The 27,098-nt window shown below is 36.5% G+C and overlaps 1 protein-coding gene across 1 annotated transcript; it reads left to right on the plus strand.

The window, feature by feature from the left end:
- The first annotated feature begins 1,990 nt into the window (after positions 1-1,990).
- Positions 1,991-25,682, plus strand: AFG3L2 (AFG3 like matrix AAA peptidase subunit 2). The gene is made up of 17 exons (XM_026671947.2): positions 1,991-2,236; positions 3,597-3,696; positions 5,418-5,486; positions 8,651-8,766; positions 9,823-9,975; positions 11,049-11,123; positions 11,978-12,102; positions 13,894-14,167; positions 14,884-15,021; positions 17,768-17,921; positions 18,299-18,406; positions 18,681-18,806; positions 19,300-19,410; positions 20,171-20,286; positions 20,620-20,820; positions 23,827-24,021; positions 24,680-25,682. The coding sequence occupies exons 1-17, from the start codon at positions 2,078-2,080 to the stop codon at positions 24,917-24,919; spliced, it is 2,460 nt and encodes an 819-aa protein (XP_026527732.1). The 5' UTR covers positions 1,991-2,077; the 3' UTR covers positions 24,920-25,682.
- The last annotated feature ends 1,416 nt before the right edge of the window (positions 25,683-27,098 follow it).

Below are 27,098 nucleotides of genomic sequence, written 5' to 3' on the forward strand. Positions count from 1 at the left end.
CAACAGAATTGACAGCATTGTGCAATTTCAGCTGTTACCTAATGTACAGTATCACTACTATGTGTACTACAACCCCAGACATCTGTAGTTCAGCCAACTGGATTAGATGGTTCAGCCAACTGGATTAGATTTAATGTCAAAAAAATTTTTCTAGATGCCCAGTACAAATTTACTTCCTTGTAATTTAAACTCTTAGCAGTGATACACACTTTTAGGTCCCTTCTAAACCATTTTTTTAACCTGGAGAAAGGGTAGACCGGTCATGCATTGATGCAATAGTAGTGTGAACAAAGATCAAGATAAAACTTTTTTTTGCTATTGATGCCCTTGCTGCTTGTCAGAATGCCCTAGAACTCAGAGTATCACATTTATATATTCCAGTTCAAGCTGATTCAGCAAGGGCATCAGTTGCACCTACCATGCCATTGTAAAATTGAAGTATGGAAAAAAAAGTGACCTTAACTCGCTAAAAGAATGCAAATCTCCAGCTGTCTGCAAAGAGTATAAATCCTTCCATTCCCCACCATCCAGTCAGACAGAGGTGGTATTCAGCAGGTTCTGACCAGTTCTGGAGAACCGGTAGAGGAAATTTTGAGTAGTTCAGATAACCGGCAAAAACCACCTCTGACTAGCCCCACCCCCATTTATTCTCTGCTCCTGAGTCCTAGCTGGTTGGCTGGATCTTCTTTTGTTGCCCTGCACAGGAGAATGGAACTGGAAAGCAGGTTAGTAGGGTGGGTAAGGAATGGCGATTTTGCAGTAACCTTCCCCTAGAGTGAGGTGGGTATTGAGATTTTACAAGATCCTTCCCCTGCCGTGTCCACCAAGCCATGCCAACAGAACTGGTAGTAAAAAAATTAGAATCCCACCACCGCAGTCACAGCTGAAGAAGCTTCTTAGATGAGAAGCAAAACATCTTCAAGAAAATCAGGAAGTCAAGTTGCCTCTTGAAAAAAAAAACCTTTGGGACAACCATGACCTGGATAACTGAGAATCTCCATAGACATATAGAAAAAAACAGTTTTTCAGATTTGGAGCAGACTTGAAACCATGCTTTTTATTTCCTGGATAAAAAGGTAAAGGTTCCCCTGCACATACGTGCTAGTCGTTCCTGACTCTAGGGGGTGGTGCTCATCTCCGTTACAAAGCCGAAGAGCCAGCGCTGTCCAGAGAGACGTCTCTGTGGTCATGTGGCCGACATGACTAAACGCCAAAGGCACGTGAAACGCTGTTACCTTCCCACCAAAGGTGGTCCCTATTTTTCTACTTGCATTTTTACATGCTTTCGAACTGCTAGGTTGGCAGAAGCTGGGACTAGTAACAGGAGCTCATTCCATTACTCGGCGCTAGGGATTCGAACCGCCAAACTACCGACCTCTCTGATTGACAAGCTCAGCATTTTAGCCACTGAGCCACCAGGGCCCTATATTTCCTGGATAATTACCATTTAATTAGAAAACAGTTTGTGTTCATTGAGTATAATTGCTGCAATTCAATTATTTGAACATAAATCCCTATTGTATTCCTCACCAACAAGAATCTAGCAGTCCAGTTTCCAACATCAGATGTTTTTAAGAATTCTGGAAAAAAAAAAAACAAGCCAGTTATATTTGATTTGCTCTGCGCAAGCCAAATTATTATGATATGGTCTTGAAGCAAAAGCATACAAAAGAAAGTCATCTTTATCCTCCTCTGCGAAACTCTTTATGTATGAAGAAAGTCTGCAAATATAATTCAAAACTTACAACTTTTCAAACTTATTATCTCTGCTTGTGCAACTTTGGTCCGGATTTTGGGGTACTTTAGCTGATCTTTTTCATGTTTGTAAAGATCCTTCTGGAAAAGCACGGAAGCGCAGTTTGCCCGAAAACTGCTGCCTTGGGGAGTAGCGGCGCTTCCACAAGAAACGACCCCCAGGGCTGCAAAAAGAAACGGAACGCTCGCTGGCAAAGGGCAGCCGCGGTGACACTCTGCGCGCGCATGGGGAGGAGGAGGAGGAGGAGGAAGACGTCGACGTGATGACGCAGACGAAGCGCCAGGAGCGTGGTCCAGCCCCTTCAAGAGGCGTGAGAGAGTTATGCTTGTGGGGCCTTTAGGCCTGTTTGGGGGGGCCATGGCTCACCGCTGCCTCTGGCTGTCGCGCGGTTGTTGCCGGCGCACTCCTACCGGGGTCCCCGGAGCTCAGCTGCAGTTTTGGTCCCGAGGTCGAACTGGCCCTTCCCGCTCCTTGAGACAGGTGAGTGAGTCACATACGCAGGGCAAGGGCAGATGGGTGTCTTCTTTCCTATGCCTCCACTGCTGCCCTCCCCACCCCCATAAGCTCTGCTTGAGCCCCTAATCACCCGAATGGACTGAGCCAGCGGCTGGGACGAAGCAAATGTGCGTAGCTTGCGGTTTGGCTCGCGGCAAGAACACAACAGATGCCTGTTCAGATCAGGACCGCTCACTTTAGGGTAACCTGAATACTAATGAATATCCTATAATCTTCTAAAACGGAGCATACTCTGCAGTAGACTTAAGAGTGGACTTCAACATCGTCAGAAAGCTTTTAAAAAACACTTTACAGTGCAACAAAATCCCCTGCTCTCTGTCATGTGCTGGGATTCTCGTAAAATGCTTGACTAAATCTTGATCCCATAAGGAAGCAAGAATTTTATTCCGCATGATTTTTAGCACATATTAATTATGCTTTAGTTATCTGGTAAGTAATTGTAGAAAAAAATATTATTTGGGAAAGAGATTAACTTAAAGAAGTTTTGTTCCATTATAAGTTGCGGAAAAGCAGCTCCCCTCAAGATTTTCAAAACCAGCCCCCAAAATATATAGTGGACGGGTGGACCACTTACCATGCTAAACCATAACATGGTAGGTTTGTTGCTTATGTAATCCAGTCCTTCATATTCATATTACTCAGTGAATCCCAGCTTAGCACAACCTTACCTAACTTTAAAATTGTTAAACAGAAAAATAAGACTTCTGTTAAATTTGTTGCCAGAAATTTACAGCATTCAGTCTCAAAGATGCTTTTTCAAAAGGCAACTGGACTATCTTTTTTCTTTAAGATAAAAAACAGCCTGATGGCCTTTTGAAAAAGTATCTTTAAGACAAGCATGAGATTCAGTGAGAATCTCCATATACATTTGGTACAACATTCTATTTCCCCTTTACCAGACAATTTTATTTCTAACATGGATTGTTTATTCTTCATCTCCTACTCCTTGCATGGACTTTCTGATCGTTTCTGGTGATCAGTGTATTGTTTGATATGAGGCTTTTGTAACTTTTAAGAAATTCCAAATGTGATCTCTGTATGTCTGTGATATTGTTGCATGTTAAAAGACATTTCCAAGTACTGCTTTCCTGGGGCTCTCATATGAATTCAGAAGAAGTTAGGGAATGTACAGTATAGTGGAAGTGTGACATCAGTGAGATATAATCCTAGATAGGTTTATGTAAATTCAAATCTAAGAGAATATTGGATGCAGTTTACCAGTAATCCTTACTGTAAGCATCTTAAGTTACTTTATGTGCATACAATTGTACTAAAAAAATCTGAAAAGATTTTCATTCTTAACAATTATTCTCATTTTTTTCAGCTTCATGATAAAGTGATCTCCCAGGTTCCTACAAACAGAAGCAGTCTCCTTGTAAATGTAATTGCTGCTTACCAAAAACTCTTTTCCCAACCTCCAAAAGGTAATTATTGTTATATAATAATGATGCCATATAGCTTACATACTGTTATCTCCTGTATGTAAAAGTATGTATACAGGTAACAAGACTTATTCTGAATTGTAAGAGATACATATGAAAATGATTTGCAGATTATATTGTGGTTTTAAAATACTCAAATTCAGTCACTTTAAATAAATCCACTGAGATAAAAGGAATCTAACTCTCATTAATTTCAAAAGATTGTTCAGAGTATGATTATTTCTGAAACCAATCAATGTTTCATATATTTATTGTACATATTGTCATTTTCTGCAAAATGTGTATTTTATTAAAAAGTAGCAAAGATTAATATGTAATCAATTGTATTCAATGAAATTTCCATTTCCATTTGGAAAATTCTTTATACCATCTTAAAAAAATATACAGCAGCTACATCTTCCTCAAATACTATAATGTCTATAATACTTACTGGAAGCTAGTGATGTGCAATGAGATTTTAAACTCATAATATGCATGCTTCTACTTTTCTATAAGTTTCAACATCTTAAAATTCTATCAATATAATTGTGCATGTATTTTCATCATTTTTGAAAACTTTCTCTAGCTCCAGATTCTTTCAAATCAAAATATCTTTTCTTTTAGTTTAAAATAAAAAAATTCAAAGGAGATATCTACAAATGGATATTTTATACTGAAATTGAACAATTAATGACCAATTTAATATTAATAAAAGAAACCAAAGAAAGTACACTGATTTGCCTTTATGATATAGAAAAGAAATATTTTTAGCTCAATGTCAAAATGTCTATTATTATTTATAAAAGTTTGAAAACATTCCTATAATATAGGTAAACATCTGATTTTTGATGTCCCTTTTCTTTATGCCAACTATATCAAATACAGTACTCTTAAATGTGGCTTTGTTTTTTTAAGAAATAAATGTGCACATATATACAAATTTGGAATGTGAAAAATTATTCTAAGGCACAAATAAAAAAAAATCTTGTCCATTGCTTCTTTATACCAGGGAAAATATTTTTCTTCTTCTCTTGTTATTAAAAGGAAAGTGTTTCGGGGCATGAATAAGTATTTTCCTTTGCTTAATAAGTGTAGCCTAACTGAATTAGCCACTTGGTGGAATTAAGGATCTAGGAATATAAAGATATGGAAGAACTATGTTACAATTATGTGTCTTTATTTTTGATTAATGGGATTTTTATTTTATTTATTCATTTGTTTAATCAATCTTAGTCAAGGCTACCTGACTGGGTAGCTTACAGATAAAAGAAAAAAATGTAAAAAAAAAGGGAATAGAGTCTTAAACTAGAAATTTTAATCTAAACTAAAAGGAGCTCCACAACTACCCTTTTCCATGGCCTGGGAGAATAACTGGGTTCCTCCCCCGCTTTTCTGGAACATTATGAGGTGGGGATTGCACAAATCTTTGAGAGGTATCATTTCAGAAGATAGGTGTTGCAACCAGATTGATGTGCCTCCTGGATCTGCAAAATGACGCTGTTTGATAGACAGAATCTAGAGTATACCCATCCTGCTTGATAACACCCAATGGGCAGAAGCAGCTAATGATAAACGGTCCCACCAGTAGTGATGGTGTTTGCCCTGAAGGGCTTTAAAGGTGATAACCAGCACCTTGAATTGCACCCGGAAACCACCTGATATAATGAAGCTTTACTGTCTTAGGCGTCAAGGTGATTTTTATTTCCACTGCTTTATTTTAATAGGATTTGAAAAATATTTTCCTGGGGGAAAGAAACCTAATGATGCAAAAGATCCCAGTGAAGAACCCAAAGGTACCAAGATGCTCTTTCATTAAAGGCCTGTATGTAGAATGAATATTAACTTGGTTACTTCCATTTTAGTACTCATTAATTCAAATGATCACTTGCATTAGTATGCATATTTATTGTTGTATAATTCAGGGCTTAAACTGGTTCAAATGACTCCCTCTAAAGACAATCTTCCTGTTCTTCACTTCTGTTATTTTACTTTCTGTGAGCATCTTTTAGCTAGAAGAAAAATCTATTGCGTTTACGCACATTTCAGATTGATTTCATCATATTAAATTGTAGTTCATTGTCAGAGATTTGTTATATATTAGGTGTTGCTCGAAAGCAAAGAGCTGATTATTTGATAGCTGTTGTGTATTTCACAAGTAGTCCTTGACTTATAATCATTTGTTTAGTGACCACTCAAAGTTAACAACAGCACTGAAAAAAGTGACTTATGAGCGTTTTTCACACTTAACAACCATTGCCGCATCCTCATGATCAAAATTCAAACACTTAGCAACTGGCATGTATTTATCATGGTGATCATGTGATCACCTTTTGCAACCTTCTGACAAGCAAAGTCAACTGGGAAGCCAGATTCACTTAACAACGTTATTAACTTAACAGTTGCAGTGATTCACTTAAGAAAGGTTGTAAATGGGGCAAAATTAACTTAACTCTTGCTTAATTAATGGAAATTTTAGGCTCAATTGTCATAAATAATAAGGGCAAAGAAAAAGGGTAATATGGAGGGCAATAGTGCTCATAGGAGAGGGTGTCAAAATCAGCAAGAGCGTAGAAGAAAAACGTTGATGGAAGTTCCACTTCTTTTGTACATCCACCAACATTGTATGCTATTTAGAGAAATGAGGCCTGTATTGTAATAGTCCATCTGCCATCTTGCTAATTTTGACCTTTTTATCTTGAAGACATTGCCGATGGAGTAGCTTAAACAGAATTAGCTGGGCAATCACAGCAAATTATTTAGTTGGAAACCTAGTCTGCAAACAGTCGTATTGTCATGAATGAGAGATCTCCTTCAGAATCAGAGTCTGTCTCTTTCTCTTGTTTCTGGACAGAGATCTATCAAAAGACATTTTCACCTTCCCCATCAGCTGTTTGTAAAGAAATAGATAATAGATAGTCATAAATTTGTGCTAAAAAAAATTATATCTGTTTCCTGCATGATACCAGAAAATCTTTGTTTATCTTTGTATAAGTTAACAATTAGACATTTAGCCTTCATTGATACTTCAAACTATATTCATTGGAAGGGGGAAGACACTGCTACGATGATCTGTAAATTTCTTTCTAGCCCCTTTCAAGATTTGGGACTGAAGGCCTTTCATTTGAAGCATCACTTTGTGTTCATCTTGGAATACTGCATTTTATATTGGATTTTTTATTTCTTAGCTAATATGAAAATTGCAGTGAAAATGCCCATAGAACAATTCTAATTTCTACTTCCACTTGAATATCTAATTTTTAAATCATACAGCTACAAAGGGATTTTAATATATTGCATCTTGCACATTAATATGCCAAATGAATCCCCCTGAAGGGTAGTGGTTGCAGCAGGAATGACTAAGCAGCTACTTCAGAGCAAGAAGTAGGATCAGGATGCAAGGAATCATAGAATCATAGAGTTGGAAGGGATCTTGGGGGTCATGTAGTCCAACCCACCGCCCAAGGGAGGAGTCCTTATTCCATCATGGACAAATGGTTGTCCAATCCTTTCTTGAAAACCTCCAATGAGCGAGCACCCAAAATTCCACTAGGCATGCTGTTCCATTGACTGTTTTCACTGTGAGGAAATTTCTCCTTAGTTCCAGGTTGAATCTTCCTCTGATAAACTTTCACCCATTGCTTCTTCTCTTGTCTTCAGTTATTTTGGATAATAAATCAATCATCTTTTCACAATGACAGTCTTTCAAGTATAGGAAGACAACTATCATATCATTCCTAAGCCTTCTTTTTGTTAGGTTAAACCAAGGGTCTTCAAACCGGGTAATTTTGAGACTTGTGGACTTCAACTCCCAGAATTCCTGAGCTAACCTGACTGGAGGAGGAATTCTGGGAGTTGGAGTCCACAAGTCTTAAAGCTGTCAAGTTTGAAGACCCCTGGGCTAAACTTACCTTAGTTCCCTTGGGATCCACAGGGCATCTGGGAGATGAAACTGAATTTTCAGCCTTCTATTTTGCAAGCCATAACATTAGTACAGATATTTTAATAAATACATCTGGAAATGTATGATAAGCTTCCACCCATTGCTTCTTGTCTTATTGAAACCCAATACTGTACCGGAAAATTGCAAGCAGTCTTTGAAACATTCCATTCATACCAGTTTATTTCTTGATATCTTCCTGAGGGGCTCTGTAATTTGTAAATTGGTTACAAAACTGTCTTGCTCAGTATTTACATGTTCTAATGATAGCATAATCACATAATGTGAATATTAGGTTATTATCTTGAAGTGACTGGGTAGACGCAAACTTTGTAAAACTGCAAAAACTCCACAATCAGATGTTTACCGTTTTATGTACTTTGTGGGAAAGAAGCCATGTGACTCCTGATACAAGGAAGTCAGTGCTTGCAAAGCTGAAACTACACTACTACTTTCAATGAAGTACCATCCTGCAAAAAAAATGTCAAATGGGTCCCAAATAAAATTTTGTTAATGTTAGAATCTAATTAAAATAGTACAATTCTTTTATGATGGTGTAGTTAATTATTTCCCCCTTTTTCTCACATTAAAAATTGGCATTTGATAATTTTTGAAAGACTCCAGGATTACATTCTAGGTTTTCCAAGACCTCAGATTGTGTACCTTCTGGCTTTGAGATTATAAGCACACCAAAATGACTGGAGCTTTCTTATCACATATTGCAGTAGCACTATTCTGTATGATGGTATCTGTATTCAATTAGGTGGGAAATAGAGGACAATTGGATGTAATAGTGTTTCTTAATCAAATTTGTAAGCTTTCTTGATACCCATCATCTAGGTTAAATGTGCAAAATATTATTTGATGGTGTAATTACTTGAAGCCCTAGTTTGACTATTATAGCGATTAATGTTGTATAAATATTGTGTATACAGAACTGTCCATATCTGAGAATGTCAGATTGATAATTTTAATAAATCTTTTATCATTTCCATTGAAACACATGTATGTTTGTTATAGATGCAAAGGATGCTGAGTCCCAGCAACCTTCCAAAACCGGCAGTGGAGGAGGTAGTAGTGGAGGCAAAAAAGGTGGCAAGAAAGAAGATTCTAACTGGTGGTCAAGATTACAAAAGGTTCCAATTCTTTTTCCAAGAGGTAGCAGAAAGATGGGTTGGAGGTATAGATAATGGATCCATGAGAGAGACAATGGCCTTGTCTGCTTTGAAGGAAATGATGATACATTCCCTCCTGAAGAATACTCAACCCAACAACCATAACAATAATCTAGTCTCCCTTTTTAGGAAGGTTGTTGATAATATGGTGGACTTTTACTATCCTTTTTAGCTGAGTTCCAGACTAAGTATGGTACTGAAATTTTATTGGCTGACCATATGGAAGATCTGTGGTGGGATTGGGTACAGTAGTGTGACTGTCCTGATGCCCCCCCCCCCCCCAAGGATTAAGAGTGACAGGCACTGTTTTACAATGGTTTCTGAAAAAGACGTTCCAGTCAGTGTTAGTGAAGACAGGAAAAGTAGCTTGGGGGAGGGGGGGGAATACTCTGTTATGAAATGCTGCCGAGCTTGTCACTTGTATCCCTTTTATACACATTTGTATAAGGTTACTGGAAGAGATTATTCTTTAGCACAGAGTGTGCTGATATCTGTTTTATTTCTTAACCCTAGCCCAAACCGGCCATGTGGTAAAGCTGCTACCTAATATCTGGAGATAAGGGAATGTAAGCCTCTCAAAGTCCTTATGGACTGGAGCAGCATATATAAGCCTTAGTAAATAAATACATTAATACATGATATTCCATTTGCAACGCTGTTAATTTAAGGAAATATTAAATAAAATTTGATATTAGTGTAGAAGCCAATACAAATTATGCCACTCTTATATTTTAAATTTATACTTCTCTGGCCTAAGCTCACTATTTCTGGTAAGCAGCTGTATTTATCTCAACTATAATCTTTGCTTATTTTTATAATTTACAGTGCCCGTCATTTAATGCATTTTAGGGTGATGTACAGAATTCAGATATTTTTAGAACAATATAAAAGATATGTGAAAGATTGTGATTAGTAGGATATTTAAAAAGCTACATGCTTGTTTTTGTCAGTGAAAAGTAAGAAATTTTTATATAGAATTGTCCTCTGGAAGTAGTAATGCCTTTTCTTTCTTTTTAGGGTGATTTTCCCTGGGATGATAAAGAGTTCCGATATTATTTCATCTCAACTTCTCTTTTCTGGTCTCTGGTAATCTATTATGTTATGTTCAGGAATTCTGGAAAAGAAATCACATGGAAAGACTTTGTCAACAATTATCTTTCCAAAGGAGTCGTAAGTAGCCATAGGAAGTAATCTTATGAAAGATACCATTGGTATATAATTTATAATCAATGTGATTAAACTCACCTAACCACAGATTAGCCTAACATATCAAAGAACATTTAGTCTGGATTGGGTTAACATTTTACAAATAAATAAAATAGCTATATAATATCAAGTGCAGTAACCAGAGCTAGTGTTTTGCATGCAGAAGACTCAGTCCCTTATATCCCTGATACAAAATGACTCATAACTAAAATCCTAGAACAGGGGTAGGGAAACTTGGCTCTTTTATCACTTATGGACTTCAATTCCCAGAATTCCTGAGTGAGCCATAAAAGGTTCCCCATCCCTGGCCTACTGGTTTTTCAGTTGTGGGGGGAATCAATTTTTGACTTGAATGGGACTGTTTAATATACAAATGTAGGACATATAAAGAATATGTCTTTGTTAGACAACATTAGTCGGAGATGAAGAGCTAATGGAGCAATTTACATAATTCAGTGTGTAAAACACATTTAACTATTTATTGTACCTCAGAAGTTAAATAGGAAAGCTGAAATTCAGAAAAAGCTCTATTGCAAGTGCCAAAAAATGCACATTTTACCAAATGATAGCATTACATAGGTTTAAGTAATGTTAATCAATCCATGGCTTCAGGTACTATTCTATTTGTTTGAAGAATGGGCACACAACGCAATTCAAGACACATAAAGTACCACAAAGCAGGAACTAGTGGATTCTTATTTACTTTCTGTAGTTCTTCCTCCCATTGCACAACATATTTTGGACCAGTGATCAGGGGCACAGTTTTATGAATCACAGGAAGCAATAGCAGTCTGTTCACAGGGAGAATTTATCAACCTCACCCATCTTCTTTGTTATTTTAAATTGAACACATTTTTTAAAATATGAGTGTGTCACTGATTCAGATTTAAAGCCTGTAATTTAATTAACAAGGAGAGCAATTTGGAGAAGTTAATAAATCTGGTACTAATACTTTGCTGCCTTTATACAAATAGAAGGCACGGTATTATATGAACAAGGAAAACTGGTAATAACATGTTTCTTTTTCTTTTTGATAGGTGGACAAACTAGAAGTAGTGAACAAACGCTTTGTTAGAGTCATCTTTATTCCAGGGAAATCTCCTATTGATGGGGTAAGTTGAATTTATAGTAGCTTGCAAACATCAAGGGCTGCAACGTTTATACTTATATGCATTCCTATAAGTTAAATAATGACTGATCCCCCACTATTACATAGCATTACGGCAAAAGTCTATGCCTTCATATACAATTGACAAAAAGTTTGGCTCATAGAGCAGAAATGTTGGGCTTTTTTGCCTCACTTTAAGAAATTTATGTTTTTAATTTTAATCTGTTAAGCATCTCAGTAGTAATATGTTCTTTCTAATCATCAAAACCATACATCATACAAGTTCATTTTTTTTCTGTTTTATGCAAAAAAATCCACATAGGTTTCTGGTTAGCAATTAAACAGATACTGTCATTTCTCTGATCAAAGAAGTCAATTTATGCACCTCAGTAAGTTCCATCATCTTCACCAATGGTTTCTCCATTGGGGTTAATGCCGAATCTTTTCATTTTTTGTGCATATAGCAATCTCACTTGGGTTTCTCATTCACAAAATAAATTATTTCCATGATTTTTTTCCAACTACTTGTTCTTCAAACCCCTAAAGAAAATCTGTTAGTCTCAATTGTATATTAATCTTTAGAATCTTCTGAATCTGTGTGTGCATTTGAATCCAGAATTTTCTAATTTTGTTACATATTTACTAAACATGTTACTTTTGGGGGTGGGGGATTTGAACAAAGTACTATATGTGGCAATTTGAACTGAATGAAAGGCTGAATAGTAATTCAATAAGTAATTTTTCTGATTCACTTAATGCATAATGGAATCATTTTCTCTGAAATTTTAAGTGTTATTGTTTGTCTAAAATTACTGTAAGTAGTAAAACTAAATTGCTATTATTTTGGTCTGTTTACAGCAATTTCTTTGGTTTAATATTGGGAGTGTGGATACATTTGAGCGGAACTTGGAAACTGCCCAACAGGAGATGGGCATAGAAGGAGAGAACAAATTACCAGTAGTATATACTGCAGAAAGTGATGGGTAAGCATTTTAAATGATAGAGATTTTAATTTTTGCATTATAATTTTCCTTTAAAAAAAGCTAGAAGGCAGTATTAAACAATTCTTCTAAAGGGTTATTGAGACTAAGGCTGAAATTTTTGAAGAAAACTGTAAATAAAGATTAACTTTTACAAGAGCAGCTGTTTTTAAAAGTTATTGAATAATTATGTCATTTAAGCCTTCATTGGCTTCTCAGAACTAAAAGCAAAGATGACCTTCAAATATGGGTTTTTGAGCAGTTGCTGCTTACTTTTTTCTGTATTTTGGGAAATGAATGTTTTAGCTATTTCAGTGTGTGACCATTGCTTCCTTGTTTTTAATCTGAATTTCATTTTTCATCATTTTAAATAATGGTTGGGATCCAAAGTTCTCTTTAGTTATGTTTGCAGTTACCTCATTAAAAGTAGCCTGAGTGTCAGAACTGCCACCTCATGCTCTGCTATCGCTTGGTGCCAGTCTACCATGAACTTTGGGGAGACTGGATGGGAGTGGGGAGTACCCAGGGGCAGGGGTGGGTTTCTACCGGTTCTGTCCACCTCTGTAGAACCAGTTGTTCTAAAGAGCAGCAGACAGAACTGGTTCTATGTCTGCTGCTGTTTTGACCCGCCCGCCCGCCTGGGCTCTTACCTGTCCTTTATTTCCTGCTTTTTCAATTTCAGCTGCTTTGTGTAGCACAGCTGCAGTTGAAAAAGCAGGAAAAAAGGGCTTTTCCAACCACTGCGCACCCGCACGCAGCACTACTCAGCTGTCCGGGCAGCTCAGCACGTTGTAAATTGCACTCGCACGACTTGCCGCATGCGCGCATAACGCAGAGCAACAGAACCGGTAGTTATACCGGTCGGATCCCATCCCTGCCCAGGGGTAACAAAGAGTTCAATATATCAGCTAGAGATACAACTTCAAGGTCAGACGGCTTAGAATGGACCGCAGCTGCATTCTAACCCATACTTCAAGGGATCGTTCTGAAAACATTTTCAAATTTGATTGGACATTTAGGAACCAGCATGGGAACTATCCTAGGGGACGGGATATTAGACTTGGGTATTTTGGTGCGGAAATTTCAGTTCTAGCTTTCCTCTACTTTATTTTGCTTGACCTTTAGTAAACTATACCTTTCTCAACAAAGAGTCAAGGATCGTTTTACTTAAAAGTTCAAGTTGAGGCAGGTCTGACATTAAGCCAGAATTGAAATTCGCCTCCAAAATCCCCAGGTCTAACACCGTGTCTCCTAGAATTATTTCCATAATGGCCCTCAAATGTCTAATCAAATCCGAAAAGAATGTTTTCAGAACAGTCACTCAAGTGTGGGTTGGAAAGCAGCTGCAGTCCATTCTTAGCTGTCTGACCTTGAATTTACATATCTAGCCAATACAATGAACTTTTCATTACCCCTTGGTACTCCCCTTTTTCATCCAGTCTCCTGGAGTTCATTGCTGATTGGCACCAAGCGATAGCAGAATGTTAGGTGGCAGTTCTGACACATAGAGCTGTTTGCAATAAAGTATAAGAGTGCTAAGTGTCAGAAAAATAAATAAATCCATTATTCTTCTCTTTAGGACATAATAAGATGGTGTGTTTCTAAACATTTTAAAGAAGAGAACAGATATTCTGCTAATGTAAATATTAGCCTTTCTATTAAGTTTAGAAGATTCCTAACACAGTAAATATACACATTGCAATGTATTTTCCATGCATTGAGTTTGACAAGTTGCTTGAATATCTTGACTAAGCCATGCTTTATACCAACTTTCAGTTTTTATCCTTTTTTTAGTTCATTTCTGCTAAATATGTTGCCAACAGTCCTTATAATTGGCTTTTTGCTGTATTCAATAAGAAGAGGAGCAGCTGGATTAGGCCGAGGAGGCCGAGGAATGGGTGGACTCTTCAGTGTTGGTGAAACAACTGCTAAAGTCTTAAAAGATGAAATAGATGTGAAGTTCAAAGACGTAGCTGGCTGTGAGGAGGCTAAATTAGAGATAATGGAGTTTGTTAACTTTCTGAAAAACCCAAAGCAGTATCAAGATCTTGGAGCAAAGATCCCAAAGGTACTAATTCTTAAGGGCATTCATTAACTTAGAGCTAGAAATATCTAGACATTTCTTTGGTATGGAATAGTAATTTCAAACTTAATCACAATTATCTTCCTACATTCTATTTATGTTAGTTTATTTTAATTATCTGCATGAATAAGAAAAATGTGTTTATTAATTTATGCACTGTAAAGAACTCACTGATGATGTTGCTGAATTAACTCAATCCTATTCCTTTTAGATAAGATAAAAAAAAACTTTTCACTAAATATGATTTACCTCAACAAATGATGGCTGCATTTTTTTAAAAAAACAATAAACATGTTCATACTGCTCTGTGCATGTTGGGAGCTATAATCTAAAGCAGGGGTGTCAAACTCACAGCCCGTGGGGCAGATGCGTCATGTACTGGCCACACCCACCCCTGTTTAGTGAAGGGGGAAAGTCGCGATATGTCACATGACAACGTGACAGCATGAGATTGATACCCCGATCTAAAAACTGCCTTGTAAACTAATATAGGTTGGCTTCATCTCACCAGTAGGAAGTATGTACCCTGTATTGACATAAGATCTTATAATTTAGATTGTGCTTCTTAAATATTTCACATTTTCTCTGATCTAAACTCTTTGCTGAATTTTGCTAGTACTATGACAAAAGCGAATGATGATAACGCTCTCTTTGTGTGTGTGTTTAATCATGCTTAATTTTTATTTCCTATCTTTTCTTAGGGTGCTATTCTGACCGGACCCCCAGGCACTGGAAAAACTCTTCTAGCAAAAGCAACAGCTGGGGAAGCCAATGTTCCCTTTATTACAGTCAATGGGTCTGAATTCTTAGAGATGTTTGTTGGTGTGGGTCCTGCTAGAGTAAGTCTATGACTTTACTCTTTTATTGTGGTGTCATTAATTAAAAGGATATAGTTAACACGGAAAGCCTAAAAACCTGATAATACCCTGTACTTTAGTTATTATCCAGATTACCGTTCTTTTTCAAATTATAGCTGTCAAAGTTTATCATTCGATGGTATCCCACTTAGATTCTAAGAAACCTTATTTTGGATATGCAGTTTCCTGTCTGTTTCTTTTAATTAGGTCATATCAGGTCTTTTAATTAGTAATTAGAACAAGATTGTTGATATACTGTATACGCTGAACAAGAAGGCTAGAGATGCATAAGGGTTAGGTGCAAAGGGAGTGACTGATGCCTGGAAGAACAGCATTTGGCTGGTTGAGATATCTAAAACAGCACTTAGGGAAAGTTATGTTGATACCTTATAGAAAACCATCTCAATGCAATTCATAAAATAAAATACACATATAAAATAATAAATTAAAGGTAATATAAAATCAGATACCATAAAAAGATAGGGATCAGAAATAAGACTGATAAGAAGAACTGTTCCTCTGATGTTTCTCAGGGAGCCTGAGAAAAGAGACATGTCTTCATTAGGTGCCTACATGATCAGCAGGGAAAGGATTCAAGCTGGCTAATTCCTGAGGACTGATTGAAAACCTTGGATTTCCGGAGAGACCTGTTTCAGGCAGCCTCTCTGAGAACAAAACAGCTCCTTGGCAGAGGGATTAGATTGGATTTCTCCCCCACTCCTCCACCTTCTGCCTGAATGTTTCAATCCATATTCAGAACAAAACAGACTTGAAATGCCAAGTGTTCTATACCTAAAAAAGTTTGTGCACAAGTTTGCATATCCTCATTAGGTATTGTTACCTTTTTTACTTATTTTATTTCTAATAAGGAGTCGGATGTAAAAATAAGATACAAATAAGAGCACAGATTTAATGCAACTTGTTGAGAGTGAATCCAGATTTGAACATAAATAGAGGAAATTTACTAGGATTTGGTTCCAATGTAGAATATTACAGAAGCAGGAATAATATAAGTGAGTTTTCATTTGTTTGCTTACATTCCAGTTCATCATTTATTATTTAGACTCACAGTTTTATCCATCTCTGTTAAACAGTTTTTCACATAACACAGGGTAACATTTTCATATTCCATGGGGTAATTACTGCCCTGTTTGCTGACATTTCTCATTTATGACAGTGATGAAAGAATAACTTAATGGCCAATCCTCACATTTCCAACCTTCCTAGGTCTGTAAAGCATAGAAAAGTTAAAGATTGTAAGCATAGTTGCAGTTTCACTTGGCAACTGCTTCTCTTAACCAAGTTGTCAGTCCACATTGTGGTCGTAAAACAAGGACTACCTGTATATCAAACTGTCCTTCCATTTCTGCTTCATTCTTGCATTAATATAGGTAGTCCTTGACTTAAAACAGTTTGTTTAGTGACCGTTCAAAGTTATAATGGCACTGAAAAATATGATTTATGACCATTTTTCAAAGTTACGACCTTTCCCAAAACATGATCCAAGCTTCAGATGCTTGGCAACTGGTTCATATTTATGACCATTTGCTGTGTCCTTTTGCGACCTTCTGACAAGCAAAGTCAATGGAAAAGCCAATTCACTGAACAACCGAGTTACTAACTTTCAACTACAATGATTCGCTTAACAGTTGTGGCAAGAAAGGTTGTAAACGGGGGCAAAACTCACTTAACAAATGTCTCATTTAACAACAGAAATATTGGGCTTAATTGTGGTCGTAAGTTGAGGACTACGTGTAGTCCTTTTTACTGTCATTTTTTTTCACTTCATGTCAATTTAGTCTTCTTTACATTCTTGTTAACAGTCATGTGACTATCGTGGCACTTTGAATCCATTGTTCCATTAACATATAGATTTTGAAATCTCACTTCAAAATATGCTATACTGGACAAGGATCAGATAAAGCACAGTTAGGTTCAAATCAGACTCTATAGCCAGTGAAATACATTATGTTTACCTGTATGGATAAGTTAAAGGCAATTGATTGTAATAAAAGTGAGTAAGGCTATGGAGTAACTATCTGAATGTATTATTATTTCATAGTTTTCTTAAATAATGGAATCGTATATGTACATTCTGTTTCTTGTGAAATAAACTGATTACAGGATAGTCTTGATTCATGTATTTGGTTATCAATGTTGGAAATGTACTAACTGGATCATGAATGCAGAGTTGCATAATCAATAAGAAATGTGGAAAAAGCAATTTAATACAAAAATTTTGTTCAGATTTAGGCAATATTTTCCCTCCAGTTCTGATTAAAGTTACATTTTATTGCATGTTAAAGTCTAGCAACGGAGCATGAATTGTTTTTCTAAGATGGAAACATAGTGTTTTCTATGTTTGCTGAAGTTTCATTGTTTATAAGCACTGTAATATAGCCTTTCATATTATTTAGATCATACTTAAAATTGAAAGGATCTGGCTCTAGCAGATAGAATTTGGATCAACCTATATTCATTTTAGATCCAGCATTTCTATATATTTGGCTCTCAAACAACAACATACTTTTATGTTTAAATTAATTATAAAATGTATGTTTGATGCATTTTAAAACAGTTTACAATTTACACAAAATGCATTTTACATTTTGTTTATTGGTACAATACAATCTTCCTGATTTCATTACTTTGCTGTAACTTTCTGTTGAATAAAAAACAAGAGGTGGAATTCTAAATCATTGAAAATACTTTCTGTTCTCTTACAAAGGTTCGTGATTTATTTGTTCTGGCTCGTAAAAATGCACCTTGCATTCTCTTCATTGATGAAATAGATGCAGTGGGAAGAAAGAGAGGAAGGAGTAACTTTGGAGGGCAAAGTGAACAAGAAAATACACTCAATCAACTTCTAGTAGAAATGGATGGTAACTGTTAAATTTTGTAGTAATTCTGGTACATCTTATTATTTAGGTATTAAAATAAAACTACAGTATTACAGAGATAAAATGGAAATAAATTCTGTTGTTTCCATGTAACTAACTTTGAGAATTAGAAAGCAAATACAGTAAAGAACTATGGAATAAGGAAAATTATTTTAAAAATTAACTGAAACAGCTTTTTTCAGCAATGTTTGCTGAAGCACAGTTCTTAACAATTTCATTTTAATATAGCTCAAATGCATTTTCACCTCTTTATGGATTTTCTGAATAATCAAGACTCAAAACATAATTTATTGGTCTATTTTGGAAAATAATGTAATTGTAATAATCAATAATTACTCAATATTACTTTCTATTCCCAGGTTTTAACACCACAACAAACGTCGTCGTCTTGGCAGGCACCAACAGACCAGATATCCTGGATCCTGCGCTTCTGAGGCCAGGACGTTTTGATAGACAGATCTTCATTGGTAAGCTGTTCCTCATATTGGCTTTGTAAAGATATTAAATAATAATATGTAGAGAGGAAATCAGGTGGAATTCTTATTTTCCTGGAGCATCTTAGCAGACTTAATATGTGAAATTGCTTATTATCTAAAAGATTCTCAAATTGGATACTCTTTGTACGTGGAAGGCGAGAGAAATGGAGTAATTAGAGGTTACTGTTGGCTTTTATAAAAAGTATACACGTTTGAAATATTTGTAAAAAGTGTATTTTAAAAGTATTTTTTATAATTTTCCAAGGGCCACCAGATATAAAGGGAAGAGCATCTATTTTCAAAGTTCACCTTAGACCTCTTAAGTTGGATACTGCCTTGAATAAAGATAATTTAGCACGGAAACTTGCATCACTAACCCCTGGATTTTCAGGTAGGTAATCCTATGTAATAACTAATGCACTATTAATACATTGCATAACAAATATCATTTACTGACTTTGTATTTATATTAAGAAGACTTTGCTTTTAGTCTTCCTGATGTCACATGCCTAGAGTTTGAAGATGGCATATTGGCATAGTGCCTCTCAAAGGAAAAAAGTGAATAATAAAATAAGGTTTGCCTTGAGCATACTGAACATCATTTTCTGGAACTTGGTAAATATTTTTTTTTTTGTCCCAATTATTTAGGTATACTGAATGGATTCTTTATGAGCATATTAACTATTTACCCTGATTCTGAACAGATAATCTTTAATTGACTCAAAATTTAATTTGGAGTTTGATTTTTCCAGGAGTAGCATTTATTTTGGCAGAACATTAGCCATTGAGAAATAAAATTTCAAAATATCCTCCTTGTGGTAAATGATAAAACAAAATTGGAAATAGCCTGGAGTTACATGCCTCTTATCCCTTCTTTCCTTTAGGTGCAGATATAGCTAATGTATGCAATGAGGCTGCCTTAATTGCTGCAAGACATCTTGCAGATGCCATCATTCAAAAGCACTTTGAGCAAGCTATTGAAAGAGTGATAGGAGGTGAGAGCTCACACATTTTGGATTACGTTATCAGTGCTGTTATCAATTGGTTCTTTTATTCATGATCTAATGTTGCTTGTTTGGCAAATATTTATATTAGCATATGGACAACGCTAGGTTTTATGCGACACACAGATGCCATGAGCATCTGTGCAGTGTCCATAGAATAATTTACAGGGATGGAAGAGGAATGAAAAATTTAGAAGGAATGACAAAAACATGACAGCCAAAATTTTGATTGTCAAATGGCATTTTGTTCCTCTAATGCAGTAAGAGCCCCTTTTTCATTAACTGCCCCAGGGATAGGGGGCTGGAGTTTTAAACAGATGAGACAGGTGCACCTGTTTAAGACACCTGTTTTGCCCATTCATCTGTAAATCATTAAACTCCAAAAAAAAAAAAAAAAAACCACAAAAAACAGAGTCTTATTTATTTAACTCTACTCACTTGGGGGGCTTTGGCACCTACAAAACTTTGCTTTGGCTGTCACTTTGTATTTTGGCACCCCTGCTATGAAACAACAATGATATTCTGCTTCTGACTTGAAAATAGTATGTAGGAGCCAATGTGGCTTCTGCCTAAAACATTTTTTTCTTCTTCCTCTCTTGTGGTAATTCATCACTCATGCAGAGGGAGAACAGAAAAATTATCTACTAGTTTCATGTTTTCTTGTTAGCCACTTTTTGGCAGAGCAGCTGAGAAGTATGTTTCATAGAAATTGATACACTGATTGAATACTTATTTATTTAACCAATCAAAGGCCTGGAAAAGAAAACGCAAGTGTTGCAACCAGAAGAAAAGAAAATAGTTGCATATCATGAAGCTGGCCATGCAGTTGCTGGGTGGTTTCTGGAACACGCTGATCCACTTCTGAAGGTATGTTGACTTCTGGCATATTCTTTCTTTCGAAAGGATTGCTTCTCAGTTGAGATAAATTATAGGTGAGCCTTTTATATGTCTCCTTGGCATCTCCACTTGCAGTGCAGGCTTTCAAACTAGGATGCCTTGAATTAATCATTGTCTATTTAATGTAGAAAATATTTAACTATCTTTGAATCCAAAAGTCATGCCGTACATATTTCTTACTTAAAAGTGTCTTTGCAGAGATAGTCATCATATGAAATACGGACTTGTTATAGGCTAATTCTTTCTTGTTTATTTGTTGGTTTGTTTGTTATAAAAATACTTGTATTTCTCTTCTGACACAAGGTATCTATTATTCCTCGTGGGAAAGGACTGGGCTATGCTCAGTATTTGCCAAAAGAACAGTATCTGTACACAAAAGAACAGCTTCTGGACAGAATGTGTATGACTTTGGGAGGACGCGTGTCAGAACAAATCTTCTTTGGAAGAATTACAACAGGAGCCCAAGACGACCTAAAGAAAGTTACTCAGAGTGCATATGCTCAGGTCTGTATTTTTACTTGGTGTTTTTACCACCTTTGTAGAAATCTTGCCTGGCAAGAATATTGCTTGTAGATGCTATTTCCTCTTAATATCTTCTGACAATACTACAGTTTCTCTCAAAGATTCATCCGCAATCTGCTAGATGCAGGCTAGGAAAGGAGTTTGCTTTCTTCCCAAAATTCTGTTTCTTCATGCAAAAATGAAAACTCCTATTTGGTCGTTTAAATTTTATCATCTAGCCGTGTCCAAAGTACTATATAATTTTGATTAGCATCTCCCAATTAAATGGCTTTTAGGCTATGACCTTAACTGCAATCAGAGGAATTGGAGACTTATGCTGAAATGTTGGGTCTCCTCATAACAGCTTAGGTTGGGCCTGTCTTATTGCTAAACAGAACTTTCCTGGATAGCTATTAAGCATGTGCCTCATCCCCTTTTACAGGCTCTATTGGGTGAAATCCCGGAAGTGCCTCTTCCAAAGCAGCCCTCTGAGAACACAGGAATGAATGGGAACTGCTGCACAGGTGTGTGTATTGCATTCTTGAGCAGGTTCCATACATTTCAGTGATGCTGATGTAGTATTATACTCTCTACTGCCTGTATTATTGAGTTAATAACTAAATTATTATGGAATCCCCAATTTCTACTGAATACTTCTGTTACAAAATTTGATGTAATTAGTTAAAATATTTTATTTTAATAGATATGTAGAAGTTCCGTTCTAACTATTAAATTCAATTATTTAATAGTAATATTTCAATAGAATGACTGGTATCCATATTTAAAAAGCCACTTTCGTTTGGAATATAAGAAAAGCCATTATGGATCAGGTGAAGATTATCTAATCTGGTGTTCCACATCACAAGTGGTTCATACAGTACATTATAGATGCAAAGGGCAAGTGAGTAAGAGCTCTCCAACTGTTACTTTCTGACAACTTATATTTAAAGTCCTGCCAATTGTTTCAGCAGGTACAGGAAAATTATCAGGTCTGTTGATAAGTGATGTAATCCATTAATTTCTCTAGTAATTTTTCAAGCTGTTTAAATTGGTGGCTGTCATACTATCTAATGGGAGTAAATTCATTAATTCACATATTTTTTGCGAAGCAGTATTTTAACTGATCTTGAATCTTCTGATATATAGTGCCAGGGAATGTTCATTGGTAGTAATATTGTGAAATAGAAAGAAAAATCCACATTCAAAACTTTATACAGATAGTCCTCAATTTACGACTAGTTTAACTGGCTGGCAACCAGTCAAAGTTCTGACAGACCCCCAAAAAGAGGACTTTTGACTCAGATTCAACAGTGAACTTCCTCTAGGGTCACGTTATGGAATTTTGTGTGCTTGGCAACACAGCTAGATTTGTGGCCATTTGCAGCCACAAGGATCATGTGTCTGTCTTTTAGGATAGTTTTGCCAAAAACCAGCACTTCTGGTTTTTGGCAAAATCATGCCCATAGTGAACCATTGAGTGGCAACCATGGTGTTCATTTTATGATCATGGTGTTTGCTTAACAATGATGCAAAAAAGTCATAAAGTTGGATTGGCCATGTGACCGACTCATTTTACAACCATCCGACATATGACCACAGTGGGCAAGGTCTGTAAGAGCCATAGGTCAAGGATTAGTTATATATGGCCTAGGTTTTGTTCCATCTAGTGAAGGATACCTGTCCTCAGGCCTAACTCTGCCTAGGACAGAAAAAGAAGGGCTATTCTCCCTCAGGGTTTTGCATCAGGCTGAAGAGAAGAAAAGAAGAGAAGAATAAAAGGAACAATAATAGGTGGGACGATGTAGCAGGCATAGAATATTTTTGTGCCAGAACTGAGGAACTCTTAATTAGAACAGTAAGCCCAACTCACATGGTGGGCCAATGGAGCTAACTGCATATATCAATTCAAGGTGGGAATAATGAATATCAGCCTTGAAAGCTGGATACTTTTTTCTGTGAAGTGGCAAATGGTGGTCTTTGTTTCTGTTTTCCTCCTCTCTGAAGCCAGGAAGATGCGATAACTCAACAAAGAGCCAAGAACTGTTTTGAAAGGCCATATCCCAGTCCATTAATTCTTGGGAGTTTGCAGTTACTACAGCAGAAGAAATACAAAAGGGGTGAAGCATTGGATAGCCTAAGAAAGAAGCATTTGGCAGACGGTGCCATACAAGTGCAAGACTTAAGATCTACTGGCATTTAACTGTTGGCCCTCCTCACATCTAGGCAGCCTCACCTCTAGAAGAAACTATATGTAGCTCAGGGTTGAACTGTGATATCTTTGGTGTTCTCTGAGTTTGGTTGTTTGCTTGCAAACATTTTATTACCCAACTAGATAATATCTCCAGTGCTATATGAGGGTGAGGTTTGCTGTTTGTTTGTATTATAATAGCTTGCCCTGTCAGTGTTGGTGGAGGTGTTGTTTTTTCCTTGATGAAGTTGTTATTTATTATTTGTTTGTTTGTTTGAGTTGGTAGTTCCTTGATTAGGAGATTATTCTGCTTGATTATCTGATGTTAATCCTGATCCAGGGAGTCTTCTATCTTTAATGCCATTTGGAATGTCTCTTTTAGGGTGTAACATGATTAAGAAAGTGAGGCTTTTGATGATTAAATGAATATTAATTCTGCACTTAAGGGTGTGTTTTAAATCCCTTCACTCCAAAACTGCTCAATTCTCAATGGATCACAGATCAAGAAATTCAATTCCTGTGGCCTCCTTGTGGGGAGTAGCTTTTCCAGAGTGCAAATGGGCAATCCTTCTTCCTGAGAGATTTTCAAAAGTTAGAACCTGGATCTTGGCCAGCAATTCCCTGGCAAAGGTTCTCACTGGGACTTTTAATCTGTTCTTGCTCAGAAGCCATCTTCATATTAACATATCAACAGTTAATGTTCATCAGCTTGTCAGCTAATGTTCATCAGCTTGTTATCTCCGAAAACACTACCCACTAATTTTAGATTCTTGATTAAATGTTATAGAAATTGCTTAACCACTCTGCTGTTCAATCCTCAGATTGTTCAGTTTGGAATGAATGAAAAAGTTGGCCAAATTTCATTCGATCTTCCACGGCAAGGAGACATGGTGTTAGAAAAACCCTACAGCGAAGCAACTGCAAGATTGATAGATGATGAAGTGCGAACACTTATTAACGTAGCTTACGAAAGGACAGTATCTCTACTTACTGGAAAGAAGGAGGAGGTAGAAAAGGTATGGATTCTTGTCCTAAATAGGTTAAAAGACTGTTGCTAATTTGGGTCCAAACCTGATTTTCTGAGAACTTAAGGATTCCTTCTAGTTGATCAAAGAAAAGGGGACAACCGTTTCTTCCAGTTCCTTTTTCCTTTCAAATTCCAGTATTACCTGGTTACCAAGGATATAGGTATCAGAACAGAAACAAATGAAAATTGCTTACCCCCGATATGAAATTAAGGTAGTAGTAGTTTACTAAGCTTTGTGTATCAGAAAAATCCATATCTATTGAATTTATCATGTTATTTGTTCAAAAGTAATACAAAAATAATAGCCATAAACACTGACCAAAAACTTTGAGAGTAGCAGAAATGTTATTTCCAGATATCTCATTACTATAAATGATGTTTTAGTCATAACAGAAGAAAAGTTATACATTTCGTTTTTGGAAAACTTGAAATACAGGGATACGGTGATTCAAGAGTTCATCCTGCATATTCTTTACCTGGAAGACCTTGTAATAAGTAATACTGTAATCTGCTCCGAACATGTTCAGCAGAGGTTAATGGTTTTAAAATCTGGAATTTCTTTTTATCCCTAAGCACTATATTAAGATTGTAGCATGAAAAATTAGAGGCTGAACTTCCTTGTAATACATGTGTGCCTATTGTTTCAGGTGGCTTTAAGGCTCTTAGAGAAAGAGGTTTTGGATAAGAGTGATATGGTTGAAATGCTTGGCCCCCGACCCTTTGCTGAAAAATCAACCTATGAAGAATTTGTTGAAGGCACGGGCAGCTTAGATGAAGATACTTCACTTCCAGAAGGTCTTAAAGACTGGAACAAAGAACGTGAGGAGAAAGAAGAGGCAACGGATGAGGGAACTGCCAGGCAGATCAGAGGACATGTGCCTTTTTAGTGTTGCAGTATGATGGTGTTGTACATAAAAGTGACACAGTATTATGTTGCGCACTGAAAAGTAAAGGGGAAACACTTCAAAAATCTGGTGCCCAAGTATCCTCTGCTTTATGGAAGAAGACTGCCATGGTTGATGAACCAAAAAGGTGGGTTTTTCCGTCTACAGAGGATTCAGAATCCACAGGAAGCTTGTTTCCCAGAATTCCTGATTTAAAAAATATAGTTCGTAGAACTAATGGGTCTACACTGAATCTCTTCTAGATTTGCAGCTTTTCAGATCTGTATCACAATTGTGTAACCTGATATATTTAAACTGCCCTAGAATGTACAACTTCCCAGAACACCGGAAAAATTCTTCTATCTTCTGATCACCTCTACCAAATGTGAGTTGTTAATATCCTGAAACTGTTGGTTTTGATCATAGAGTATTTCCTGGGACCCCACATCGCTTAAATACGTTTGTTTAGTGAAAGCACATAGTTTTCAACCACCGGTTTAAATTCATTTCTTTACCTTGTTGTCCAATAAAAAGACCCTGTGGGTATTAGTGATCAAACTGGGAACCTGCTAAAGAGCTTATTCATTAGAGATATGGGTCTGTGGCTGCAATGAAGTGTAAAATCTAAATTATATTACTGCAATTTTAATAAAGTGTGGATTTTTTTCTACATGAGATTGTAAAATATTGAGCATACGAATGTATTTTGTAAATACAGTTTAGAAACATCAAATAAAATCAGCACACTGGACTGTGCAAACAGGCAGATTCTCTTGGATCCTTTGGTCAGTAATGAGACCATACAACCAGTTGTTAGATTTCTAATTAGAAAAATATAGACACAAAAGATTACATGGTAACTTTTTGAAGGACACTAATAGCCCCATAGACATGTTCATAAAGTGCAGCAGTGAGATGAGAAAAATAAGAATTCACTATGTGCCATCTACTGAATTAACATGAAAAATAACATCAAGTTGTCTGCTGCGTTCTGTTATCTAGATATTAAGTAAAATCATGATATGAGCTCATACACATAATACTGATCTTCCTGTTCAGAACCAGAGATAGATTGCACAAGCAAGAAAGGATGGATGGATGGATGGAGCAGTCATTATTAGCAAAGAGCCTGTCAGACTAAGAAGCTGGAGTTCCTATTATAGATTAGTAATTACATAAGAACAGAATGCAAACTGAACAGTTGACAATGACAAGCAAATGGGGTTCTCTGCTAACACAGATCCTTTAACTTGCTCATAAATTAACTGGTATTGAGCAGAAAGACGGTATGATTGCTACTCCTGCAAAAGTATCAAGCTCAGTAAAAAGAGAAAAGTGTTCCCAAAATATCAAACTAAAAAGCAACGAATAATAGATAATAGAAGCAACTATCAAAGGACGAACACGGGGGCAAAATCTGTAGCTTCATCGGGACATTATGAACTTCCTGTGACAAAACAAGGATAATAAGATTGTGGAAAACAGACGCATGAAAAATCCAGTCCACTTTGTGGCTGTATTTAAAAAAAAATCATGTTGGGAGATCTTCAAAGAAGATATTAAAAATTCAACTCCTAATGGCACGTTATCTGGATTGTGACAAGAGCTAGCACAAGCATCAAGGATTGAAAAGGCTAGGTAGCTAATAAAAGATCTGAGAGAACCCCAGCTTTCACCCTGAATCATTAGGTTCCTGTAGTGCAGGGTTGTCAAACTTGTGGTGTCATGATGAAGTCATGTGATGTATCGCAACTTTGCTAAACCAGGTGTGGATGTGGCCAGCACATGATGCATCCGGCCCATGGGCTGCGAGTTTTGACACCCCTGCTGTAGTAGCTATTTCATATACACACACTTGGAGATACATCTTTGCAGCCTGGAAATGGAGTTCAGCTGGAAAGTGCTGTTTCACAATGCTGGTTGTCTGTCTAATCCAAAATGTCCTAAGTCAGCATAGGTCAGGCATAGCATTTAGGAAAAATCTAATGTGGCAGATGGTGAAGAAGACTGGAATTCTTATGGAATGTGCTGACATCTATTCAGACAACATGTCTGGTCCATCCACGTGATGGGGATTACCCAAGAGAATGACTGATGCCATGCTTGCTAGCATTACAAAAGAGGTAGGTGGGGGCTAAAGGCAATGTTGCTGGAGACAGAGAACGTGTGAATTTACATTTCA

Source organism: Notechis scutatus, chromosome 3 (assembly GCF_049901735.1).
Source record: "Notechis scutatus isolate UNSWTSFEM ecotype Mainland chromosome 3, rNotScu1.2, whole genome shotgun sequence".
Lineage (NCBI taxonomy): Eukaryota > Metazoa > Chordata > Lepidosauria > Squamata > Elapidae > Notechis > Notechis scutatus.